Here is a 12,277-nt window from a genome sequence, read left to right on the forward strand (position 1 = left end):
ACATATTGTATCCTACCGCTAGGATCGTCCTATAATCATCAAAACGTGTCAATAAATGAGGGGTAATCTTGGAATAACATTAAATTATTGGGGACAATAATGAGAACAATTTCGAAATGCTCCAGAAAAGCTCCTTAAGAGTAGCATGTCAAAGTTGGATGAAAATATTACATAAAAGTCTCTCGAACTATGTGCTACTAATGGACGGTCTTACATAAAAAAATTTTACGTGCAAGTAATGGACGGTCTTATAATAAATTAATAATTGTTATAATAAATTAGTAATTATTATAATGAATTAATTATCCATTCTGAATAAATATTAAAGTAAATTAATAACTATTATAAATAATAAATTAACAATTCTTATAATAAATTAATATTTATTCATTTATAGTTGTAATAACTTATATATATGAAATAAATTATTTTTATTCATTAATAATAATTAATACAATCAAACAAAAATTTACACAGCTTAACCACTAACAACAGTAAAATTTTCACCAAACACCTCACAACTTATTAATTTATTATAAGAATTATTTTGACAATACCTTATTATAAGAATGAGCCAAAGACCCATGGGAGACCTTGTGGAATAACTCGATTTTATGAGCTTCGGTCTCGTTCTCCCCATAAAGCCCGGTCTTCTCTGTCGCTAGCGTGGAGTGGGTTGAGTTGGCGGCCCGAGTTTAGTGCTAACCAACATGTATGATAGATATGTTGGGTTGAGGAATTCTTAGTTATCAAAAAATGTTATTAACTAATATATTCCATGAATAAGTGCTTCTTTAGTATGTATTAATGAGCATTTTAGGGTTACTATTTTTTTTTGCATGGAAGAGTTTTCTTAGATTCATAATCTACAAATAAAAATAAGATTTCTGTGTTTAGGCCAAATCCGAACAAGTAAATATATAAACTTAGGTTTTGTTAGGTAACGATACGTGTTGGGTTCTATGTCGTTAAAAATTATTCATTTAAGATATATATTGAAGTTCATAGTTTTCCAAAGAAAAAAAATAAATGTTGTCGTCAAATATTTTTGTTTGCGTGTGTTTAACGTATCAAATTTATACCCATATCGAATATTCAAATAACGAATTTAAATGATGTCTTTTTCATTAAAAATGAAATATATATAAATATATATATATATATATTTCTTACGTTAATACATACATATATATATTTCTTACCTTAATATATATATATATACACCCAAGTGGAGGTTACAAAACAGACAAGAGGAGAGACAGGGATGGGGCAAATTTCAAGGCAGTAGGGGCGCAAGAGAGAGAGAGAGACTATGTCTGTGAGACTTTTCATTTACATCAAAATTCCAACATTTTTCTGACACAAAAGTAAAAGAACTGCTAGTTAGTACTAACAGAGAGTATGTCTTGTCACTTGTCAATGTCAAAGGGGTTTATCTAACAAAAAGAGGGGGTGTAAATAGTCCCACCGAAAAAGTTAAAACATGTAAAAAAATATTTAATGAGAGAGAAGCGGGAAAGTAGTATTCAACTTTAGGGTTTTGACCACATAAATCTATGTGACATGCTTAGTAGGCATGCCACATAGATTATGTATGTTATGGATACCAAAAATTATATACCTATGTCATTTTCCTATTGGGACCATTGATCTTTTGTATAGCTATAACTTTTTGATATTTTTGAGTTGTTGAACTCAATATCTACATGATCATGAATGTCATTATGCACAATCTATTTTGGTTGAATTAGCATATATATTATGTGGATACGATTTAATATCAAATTTATAACTATTAATTTGAATAATTTTTTTAATGTTTCTAGTTTTGTCAATTTAGATTATTTGAATCCTTCGTAGATTATATGTATTAGTAATTATTAAATTGTTACTAGAAGAGCAAAAAAAGAAAAAATCAAAAAATTAATATTACAACTCCACCCGTTCTTAAAAAAAATCAGTTTCCTGTAGTTTTTAAAAAGGCTAGATCCACAACAGTTAAAATGAAAACACTCTACCAGCGGTTTGATTAAAGTTATACCCACACTTTCTTGCCCATGATTTTAACATCAGTGCATGCAGATTGCCGCGGTTAATAGACGTTTATAGCCGCATTTTGCTACCTTAGGTACTAAAGGGAATCCGCCCGCGCGCCTTTTATACTATACCTGCGTTTAGTAAAACCACAGGTATCTATCTTGTGACGCCTACTCTTCCTGCGGTTTGTCTAGCGCAGGTAAAATTTTTATCTACGGTTTTTTGGTCGTGTAGTTGCAGTCAAAACCGCAGCTAAACAAGTTTTTTGTGTAGTGCACACACATGAATGCCATCTGAACTATTCGTGGTTCTCCATGCCATTTTTTTTTTATTGTAGTGTACTAAATAATACTACTGCATATATGCATACTGTGTGTGAGATATTCTCATAAGGAACAAGAGGATATTATATATAAATTCTCACCATATTTCATCTGAATTTATTCCTATATAATTGTTAGTGGATCCATGTGTGAATAATCCTCTAACTAGCCAAGATCTGAACATCATCACATATTCATTTGTTTTCATCACCATTTGTTGCTCTCACCACACTTTCACAACACTAGCTAGCTAGCTTATTATATTAAACCCAAAATTTTGGAGAACTAGGCACAGTTGGAGCCATTGTGGCACTGCTGCTGCTAACTCATCGTGCAGAAGGTAGAGTTTCCCCCAGAAGAAATGATGCGAACAACGTGAGTGAGTTGCTTGGTTTGAAGATAGGCACTGCATGCCCCGCTCCTCTAAACGTTGCAAAGGTCAGCCCCTCGTATTCTTGAAACCAACCACTCACCTAATGCAGAAAAAAAAGAGAAAAACAATTATGAAGTACTCAAAGAACACGGGAATATCTCGATTCATGTTTTGGCAATGGTTATGGATTACCTGCTTCTGGTGGTACCACGGGCGCCACGCCTTAGTGATGCGTAGCCCCAGGGAGCCTAAGCTGTATCTTGTCGACAATACAGGAACTCTTCCGTCCGTGTCTCCACTGAACCTCCCAAAGCAAATAGATTAGTAAGATTGACAGAGCATGTATATCATGACACAATATTTATACAAAGTAACTAAACTAGCTTTATCGGGGAGCAGTTACCTATAGATCCATATTCTGAGTCCAGCTGCAATAAGCTTCTTGTATATCGGAATAACAGATGATTTTGAGTCTACCCAGTCATGATACATCTTCTCACTGCAGCCAGAACAAAAGTGTCAAACTGGATGTTGTGAAAAATATTCTCTCACCGTCTTCTCATCGCTAAGGACTTTAAAAATACAACTTAAGGTCATCAGAATCAAATAGTAAATTCGTTACGAAGAAAACGAGACAAATTCCATTACTTGCAAATGGTCCACTTCCTTAGCTGTTGACCATCGCTAACATGGAGTGCAGTTTGAACATCTGGTCTATTGTAGAACGCTTTTGCATAATCATCCAGACATGGATCATAACCACCCATAATCCTTGGCATCTGAAAATTTTCAATAGACAATATCGATTATTCTATGTCCTTACAAATTAGAAACAACAATAAAAAAAAAAAAGCTTAACAACTGACCATTTTAGAGTTGTATGTAAACGTGATTTGCGTGGATTTCTCATCCGTGGTTGCTGAATTGCCAATGCATACCGAGGTGTAAAGGCTGTAAATATCTATCTCCTTGTACTGCCCAAGTAATTCTTCCACACCTTGATTGCAGTCATCGTTGCTCCATGTATCGTTGCTCTCGAAATTGCAACTTTCACTGATTATATTGTGGAGTTCATCGGATATTATAGCATGGCTCCATGCATAATCTACCAAACCTCTCCAGTCCTCAGCATCGGAAGTTTCAGGATTGCCCAACTGCAATGATGCATCAAATGAAGAGAGCAGCAACGTTTATTAAGGAAATATATATCATAATAAAGGTCTCGACTTCATACTATTGTAATACATCAGTGGTCATACCAAAATACCCTTAAGATTGATATAGAAAGAAGGGTCTTTATTCTTGTCATAAATAAACTCAGCTAGTTCTGGGACATATTTTCCTGTCAATAAATGCCACAAAAAATGTCAGGAAATTAGCACAGGAGTCCAATTAAACTATGCAGCTAAAGCATTGCCGATATATGTACCTGCATAGCTCTCCCCTGCGATGTAAAACGTCCGCGCTTTATATGATGGAAATTTGAGAAACCACATGTGTAGGAAAGTATAAGCATCATTTGCTGTTAAAACAGTCAAATGAAGTGCAGATCAATTAGGTCTGAGAACTTCTCTAAAACCCACAAATTCAAAATCCAAGTGGCTTACAGTAATCAGAAGTTTCAGAAACCAAATAAACATAAACTATTCAACCAAATAACAAATAGAAAGACGTCCACACCAGAAAACAATATTATTATTGGTGGAGCAAAATACTGAATGAAGCATCTGTAAGATTCCAGGAAAATCATCTGCATACGCATAAGGAAAAAGTAGCAAACCTGTAAAATCATCTCCCAGTTTATTATAATCACTAGTTGTATTTGAATAGGAAAAGCCAACTCCAACTGGTGATTCCAAGAATAACATGTTGGCCTCTGTGTCATCACAGACAAAGAATTTTGAATTTAATAACATAATGGAGCACCACTGAAAGACTCATTAGTCTAGCCATAGAAGCACGTCCTAATAGCAAGTAAACAATTCTTTTGTGCTAGAAGCAATGCTTGTTTGGGGACTCTGAGGCCACATACCTCTATTCCATGAATAAGGATTGTATTTAAGTCCAAGTCCATCACTGTCCACTATAAATGGACCAATCTCTTGTGTTGCTCCATAACCCACAGAAGAGCACCCAGGACCTGTAAGCATAGAGCATCTTGTCACCTCACTAGAGAACATGTAACAGAAAGTCAGAGAATATATTTAATACAAACACTTTGGATGAGTTAGGAATACCCATAAACAAAGGTCCAGAAGAGCTAACGATGTATGATAATTATCACATATAGCCTTAAAGCTCTTTAGGTCATTGTTCCACAACAAAAGTTATAGGTATGACAATCTGTCTAGAGAACAAGCGGCAACAAAGATCTCCAAACCCTCCCACCCATATAAATATATTGCTAGGACATATATATAATTATATATATAGGTCAAAAAATTAAGATTGGAGTCATTGGCTTAAAATGCTCCCCGCAGAAAGGTAACCTGCATATCTGATCCTTACTTAGGATTAGATCGAGTCCAATCTTATCCAGCCAGTATCTCATTACACACTCAAGCTAGAAGCAAACATGGTAAGGAGCAAACGACTAGGAGTTGTGAGGGCTGAAATAGCTAAAAGGTACAATTTAATACCTCCATTAAGCCACAGCACCAAAGGTTTTTGTTCAGGGTCAGTAGTGGCCTCATAGAACCAGTAAAAGAGTGCCCTTCCATTCTCTTTATTTACAGTAACATAGCCAGCATAGTGCTTGAAGTTAATATCTGGCTGACCAGGCAAGTTAGTGACCTGATCTTCATTTCCTAATGTGTTCACTCTGCTCTCAGCAGCCCATTGCCAGTGTCTAACACTCACTGTAGACTCCAAAGACAATAGACCGACGAGAGACAAAGTGAGAAAAAATACAAAACTCATGTTTGGGGGAAACACCAAGCTAGTGACAGTTTTCAAATCAACACATGAAACACAAGAGCAGCTACATGTCTATTTATACAAAATGAAGACTACCGTGTACAAGAAATTAGATAAGTAACTAGTAGATGTGGGAAAATAGTCCTACGTAGCACAGTCATTGTGACTTTATGGTATATGACATGTTTTCTTTTGGAAATTCTAGACTATTCTTGCATGAGCAAAGTTATTGGTGGAGCCTCCATATTTTCTGTGGATTATGGATCACAGTCACATAGACTACTTTGATAAGATCTCCAATTGTATACAAAACAAATTGCGTACCAACATATTTTCAATTCTATGCCAACTAATTTGATAAAACTTGACAATTTTACTAGGAAGAATTCTAAAAAGAGACAACAAATGAAAAGACAGATTATTAAAGGGTAGAATATGTCTTCAAAAGCAATAGTCATAATCTACCAACAATAAGGCTGTATATGCTTCTATCTTTATCTTTGCTTCCATCTGTTATTCTCATTCTTATTCTCTATAAAAATTACAAATTAATTGGATCCAGAAAAATTTTGATTACCACTGTCATTAACTTGTCTTATATCTCATCTGTTATGAGTGAGTGATTTTGGAAAGAGTTATAGTAGCTTCTATCCGAGAGCACTTGTTTTCTAGAAAGCACACTTACTCTACATTTAAAATTATAGGAATACATTCAGAGGAGCACGCTTTCACTCGTAGGGAGCCATTCTGATCATCCATAGTACCGCAGCATGGTGGGAAATCATTATCATTTGTTGTGCATAACAGAAAATCAAATAAAATGTTATGCGTGTTAATGCATCTACCTAAATTACCCCAAGTTTCAAGAAGAACCCAGATAAGAGATCTCCCAGATAAGTTCCTAGTCAAAACGTAGTATGTGTGAGAAACTATAAAAGAGCAAATACACAAGTGAAGAATGAAGGAGCGTTCTTCATTTGATTTTCTGCAATAGAAAATAGAATGAAATTTGCTAACATAATGGCTGGCTGGTAATTGCATAAAGAGGAAATCCAAGTCACTTATTTGTTTTCTGGTAGCATCAATTCTTAGGCATGTCTAGGAATCATATAAGACAAACAAAACCTACAGCGGACATCACATAAGTCACATTCACATAAATACAATATTCAGCTAAATTCTACAGAGTGGATACATATATTCATGTTTACACAGACATTAAGCCTGGTAAGAGCACGTGTCATATTCCTTCTACTCACTATGTTTCTGGTTGTCAGTTATCAAGTTGTAAATGTGTAGTGGAAAGACATTGTGATATATATTCCTATTCCACATTGATTTGGTGCTTTTAAAATATACAAAAAGGAAAACTGTTTTTAAGAATCTCATCATCACAAAGTAGAAAGATGTAGTTTTGTGGCGAACCTTGTGGGTTATGACTCTTGAATCTGGCAACGAACCAAAGGCAATGAAAGGTATGAAAGGAACAACCAAACTGGTTGTTGAACAATGACCTGGATTTCCACTTTGAATAGTTGAACATGAGATGGAACTCATCTGTTGATTATTCAGTTAATAGAATATTTCCATCTTTCCTTATTTTCCATTCAAAGATGCACTTCTCTCAAACACCCATCAACAGTTTGAACGAAGGAATTCAAAGATGCTGTTATTACAATAAGAGCGTCACTTCTTGAAGGATAAGAATTCTACTAAAATCCCCTCTGCCACACGATCTTGGCAAATCATTCAAACCCCAAAAAACTTTTCCTTATCCTAAGTAGGCTGAGATTGCAAATAATGCATATTGAACCAACCTTTAATCCACATCCAATGGCTCTAACTAGTAGAAAACAAGGCTATTATAATGCTGCATTCCTAGGATTCAAGAAGATTATCCATTCATGTGTTTACCTGAAGGCTTGTTTTAATCCTTACAATGCTCCATTACTAACTTTTCCTTGTGATCAGATAAACTTGTAATTAAAACGGCACTGAGGACCTATAAAATAATAACGATTAGTCCAAGATTTAAATCTGACCCCTTATGCTATATGTGCACTTCGAATAGCCTCGAGTTGACAGAGTGAATTTGGTGTTTATATTTGAATGGTTGGCTGACCATCCTGAGGCATAAAAGGCCAATAAGCATGTGGAACAAACTGTGCATAAAAGTTCTCAATTGACCAAAAATCAGATTCTGAAAACCATTAGCCTAAAAGCAATTCTTGCCACCATAATAACACTGAAGCACAAAATGCTGATTGATTCTACTAATTGATTGACATAAAGCTAACAAGCTTCAGCATTTTCTTCTCATTTCAATGGTATTAGGCTTATCCACTTCATGATGACCTAGATACTTTCATTGATTGACAAGTCTACTCTAAGAAGATAAAATATTTTTCTGGATAAACTATCAGTGGTGCATGTTTCCACAGCTCACCAGACTACTAAAGCTCGGAGTATCCCTCACTGTAGTTCTAATAGAAGTCAATGAACCTATCTCAAGTGAACTTAATGATTTATTCCTTGGATTTCTTTTTTCTTTTTGTTTTTTACATAACACCAAATCATATTAATCCAGCATGTTCATCTACACAAAAATATATGCATGCCTAAAGCTAATCTACTTTGTATTTCTCAGACAGTCGGCTCTAAATTGTTTTGACATTCTTCAAATGCATTGAACAAATATAATTACAAGTTCTATCAGTCTATTCTGTACGACGCATCCAGAGGACCAGTAAACTCTTTTTTTTTTCCCTTTCATAGAGGTAATCTCAGGTGTTTGGATCGCCTCACTCTCCTAGTTTAGCCTCGCCTGCCATAAACTAGGACTACTCTTATCTAAATGATACCCTAGTTTACCCTAATTTGTATTCATTTTCTTTATCGACCTTACTCCAACCACATGTCAAAATTAACCAAGTAAAAAAAGGGCAACACTACTTGTTCAAAAGCACTGTTTCATTGCGGTCAACATGGTCAAATTCTGATATTATCATTCTTACTTCAAAAAGACTGTTTGTAAAACCACAACAGTGTGCACACACACATCTGCGAGCATAAAAGTTCATCCTGAAAACTCTTGGTAGTACAGTTTGAACAATTTTATTACAACAGAACACCTAGCATCTATAACTCATCAGTATCATGTTTGTTGTTGAGGTTTTTGTTCGCTCCCCAACAACGCCTCCGTGGCTCGAGGTATAGTGCTAGTGACTCTCCCCCACACCAACCAAGTCAAGGGTTCGAGCGGAGGAATTGTTGGGGCAAACAAAAACCTGAGGCAAAAAAGTAAGACTAGAAATTTTGACAGTCAAAAATTCTTGCAACAACTGATGATATATAATCAAAAAATGTCACGTCTTCAATAAATAGAAAATGTCACGTCTTCAATAAATAGAACATTTTATGTTGTTTGGTCCACAAAACCAATATAAAGAAAAGTGCGGACAAGAAATAAGGGAATAATACATCATAGAATATTACCTTTCTTAAACTTTAAGTCTGGTTTTGTCATAGAAGATGTCAAGCGTTCAGATTAACCTTTTGTCATAGAAGGTGAAAACCACATCAAAACCTGATAGAGTCTCAAAAGAACCACAAAGCTTTTCGAGTCCAGCCCAACACGAGTCAAAGCAACATAAAGAAAGCCCCAATCAAAAACCACAAATTTCCACTTCAAAATTGCAGGAAGAGCAAGAAAATCAACACCTTCACTATTATTGCCTATTATTGGGGAAACACCTCTGAAGAAAACTACTACAAAACACACGGAGTCAAAAGCTCAACTTCTTTTTACAATTCACCAAGAGGCCTTTCCCTTTTGACCAGATCCTGGCTCCCTCTCTCAAACCCTCCCCTGGCAATGACATCAGCTGGACTTTCCAGTCAACCCCAATTTTCCTCGCCCAGATGGGTTTTGCCTGTTTTTGTCCCTTGACCTTGAAGGCCATGTTAGATCTGAGGGTCTAAAGGACCGTTTTGATAAGAATTCCAGAACTATTTATGATTACAAGTTCAATTCAAATTTACTCTAAATTTCTTGTCTTGGGTTTGGTTGGAATCAAGAATAAAGTTACTAAATGCTTTGAGCAATCCTCTTAGCAATTATATAAAACAGAGAGGGGCTGCCGTTCATGCCGATCGGGGACTCCACATCCACAGTTCCAGAGGGTGAATGCAAAAGCAAAGAAACAAAACCCCAAGCAAAAAAGGAAAAAAAAATTAAAAACTAAGGTCCCACCGAGATTTGAACTCGGGTTACCGGATTCAGAGTCCAATGTCCTGACCACTAGACCATGGGACCAGATCTAGATTCTAATTGGAAATAATTATCTTTAATTTAATTTGCGTTTTGTTGGGGTTGGCGGATGCTATATTTTTATTATAGCAGGTGCCGCTGTAATATAATTTTAAATTAGTAAAAAATTTTATTTTTATTTTTAAAAATAATAAATGTGTAGTATTCTTCCTAACGAATTCAACGGTATATTTTTTTGTTCGAAACAAAAATCATATTAAACATAAAAAATACATGACAATTTTAGACCGTCGGATATAAACACAAAACATTCGACGTCTCGATCACGATGAATTTGATTTTTGTTTCGAACAAAAAATATGTCGTTGGATTCGTTAGACCAAATACTACACATTTATGATTTTTAAAAATTAAATAAAAAAATTTTTATGCTCCAAAAGAGCTACAGTGGGGTCTGCTATAATTTTTACTACAACAGACCCCTGGCACCCGTTTTATTGGTGTAAGAAATAGTAATATTATTGCAAAACGAGTCAATTGAGCCCTTTTTTCTTTTGAGGTCATTCAAGTCCCTCTACTTTGAAGAATAGGCTAAAGCATCCCCTCATGGTAACTTATATTATAACAATGTTGAGGTGGCAGTTAGCTAATTAAGATGCAGAAAAATTCAAACAAGTTCTAAATATTGAAAAACAAAAATGTGATGTGGTACACCTCCCAAATCATTGGATTTCAATTATACACTCTACAATTTTAAAATGCTAATGGTCTATTTGATATCACTTTTATTTCTTGTTTTTTGTTTTAGTTTTCAAAAAATAGAAAATAAAAACAAAAAATATTGTTTGTTTGTATTTTCTATTTTGGTTTTTATGAAAATCAAAAAACAGGTTTTCAAAATTTTTGAAAACAAGAAAAAAAAAAGTTTTAAAAGTTTTGGAAACAGAACTAGTTACACTTATTATAGATTGTATTTTCTTTAAGATTTCATATTGCAAATTGCATAGAGATATGAAGACAATGATCAAATATACTTTGGGTTATTATTTTATTTCTTATCTTTTTTTCTTTCTGTTGATGTTTTTAATGGTGAAACATGGCAAAGGCTGCAGTTATAAAAAATATAATGGTGTGGATACACTCCATTATTATGAAAATAAAAGCATAAACACACCTTCTTCTTTTTTTCTGTTTTATGCTTTCAGTTTTTGTTTTCAGTTTTAAATGGTTCACAAGCTTCAATTTTATGTTTTCACTTTATGTTTTATGTTTTATGTTTTTGTTTTTTATTTTTGTTTTCAAAATTTTTGGAAGTGATACCAAACACAACCTAAATATTTCAATTTTTTTAACCCAAGTCTAGGTGGCATTGCCACATAATCATGCTGACGTGGAATACATACTGACATTGCCCATTTTTTTGAAAATCAAATTTCTATCTTCTCTCTCACTTCTCTTTTGTTTAAAATTTGAAAATCAAACACTCTCTCTTTTATTTCTCACTTTCATTTTCTCCCACACTTTCATTATTTGTTCATCCCTTATTGAACCATAAATAGACAAATAAATCATTCATATTCACGAATTACATTGAAAATAATGGTATTAAATTATTTTTTATTGAAAAGGAATGCAATTACATTACTTTTTTTGCATACAAACATTCAATTCCATTGTTTTTTTTGTCAAACAAACTTGCGAAGACAAATATAAGCTACATAAAAAAAATAGTTCACAAACCAATCAAGAATAATAAAGTAGATACACTGATTCAAAAGCGTATTCATTCAAATGGTTATAAACATAGTGTTACACTGTTTTCAATACAGTTTAACTTTCAAATATGCAAAAAAAAATGAGAAAAAAATTATATTATTGTTGGAGGTGTCTGGGAACGTTGCTTAGAGATGGAGGTGGCCGGAGACGTTGTTGGAGGAGACTGAATGCCCAGATCGATGGGTTGTCGAAACCTGGTAGCTATCTGGCCAGAAAATGGATGGGTAAGGTGTGTTTCAACACCCGGAGTCCAAATATGAGGTCGATTGCTAGAGAAATCCCTATACGTGGCCGGATCGACGCGATTTGTGTCATGGTGACCTCGTCCTTTTGGTGCTTTTTTTTCCTACGACACGAGCGATGGTGGGTGGCGTGGAGGGTCGAAAAATGATTGTGGTGATTGGGTGCTTCTGTTCGGTGGGTCAACAACTCCGATCAGTGGTCGAACGGAAGAGCTACAATGGTGGTGGAGGTGGTTGTTTTGTGAGAGTGGGAGGGAGAAAATGAGAGAGGAGAGAGAAATGGAGGAAAGAGAAGAAAGAGAGAATGTGAATGTTTATATAAAGACAGAATAGTGATGTG

The 12,277-nt window shown here is 34.7% G+C and overlaps 1 protein-coding gene and 1 non-coding gene across 3 annotated transcripts; both read right to left on the reverse strand.

Moving 5' to 3' along the window:
• Positions 1 to 2,427: 2,427 nt before the first annotated feature.
• LOC119988300 (serine carboxypeptidase-like 31) lies at positions 2,428 to 9,703 on the reverse strand. 2 transcript variants are annotated; one of them, XM_038833283.1, is made up of 10 exons: positions 9,145 to 9,703; positions 4,766 to 4,873; positions 4,514 to 4,609; positions 4,163 to 4,255; positions 3,993 to 4,075; positions 3,600 to 3,887; positions 3,382 to 3,512; positions 3,137 to 3,232; positions 2,926 to 3,031; positions 2,428 to 2,833 (listed from the first exon to the last, which is right to left on the reverse strand). In XM_038833283.1, the coding sequence occupies exons 1-10, from the start codon at positions 9,173 to 9,175 to the stop codon at positions 2,687 to 2,689; spliced, it is 1,179 nt and encodes a 392-aa protein (XP_038689211.1). In that variant the 5' UTR covers positions 9,176 to 9,703; the 3' UTR covers positions 2,428 to 2,686. The 2 variants fall into 2 exon arrangements, with proteins under 2 accessions (XP_038689211.1, XP_038689210.1); XM_038833282.1 differs by lacking the exon at positions 9,145 to 9,703 and adding an exon at positions 5,373 to 5,804.
• Positions 9,704 to 9,892: 189 nt separating this feature from the next.
• TRNAQ-CUG lies at positions 9,893 to 9,964 on the reverse strand. Its single transcript has one exon. It is a non-coding gene; the product is annotated as a tRNA-Gln (tRNA).
• Between the last annotated feature and the right edge of the window lie 2,313 nt (positions 9,965 to 12,277).

The sequence above is a fragment of the Tripterygium wilfordii genome, chromosome 21, assembly GCF_013401445.1.
Source record: "Tripterygium wilfordii isolate XIE 37 chromosome 21, ASM1340144v1, whole genome shotgun sequence".
NCBI lineage: Eukaryota > Viridiplantae > Streptophyta > Magnoliopsida > Celastrales > Celastraceae > Tripterygium > Tripterygium wilfordii.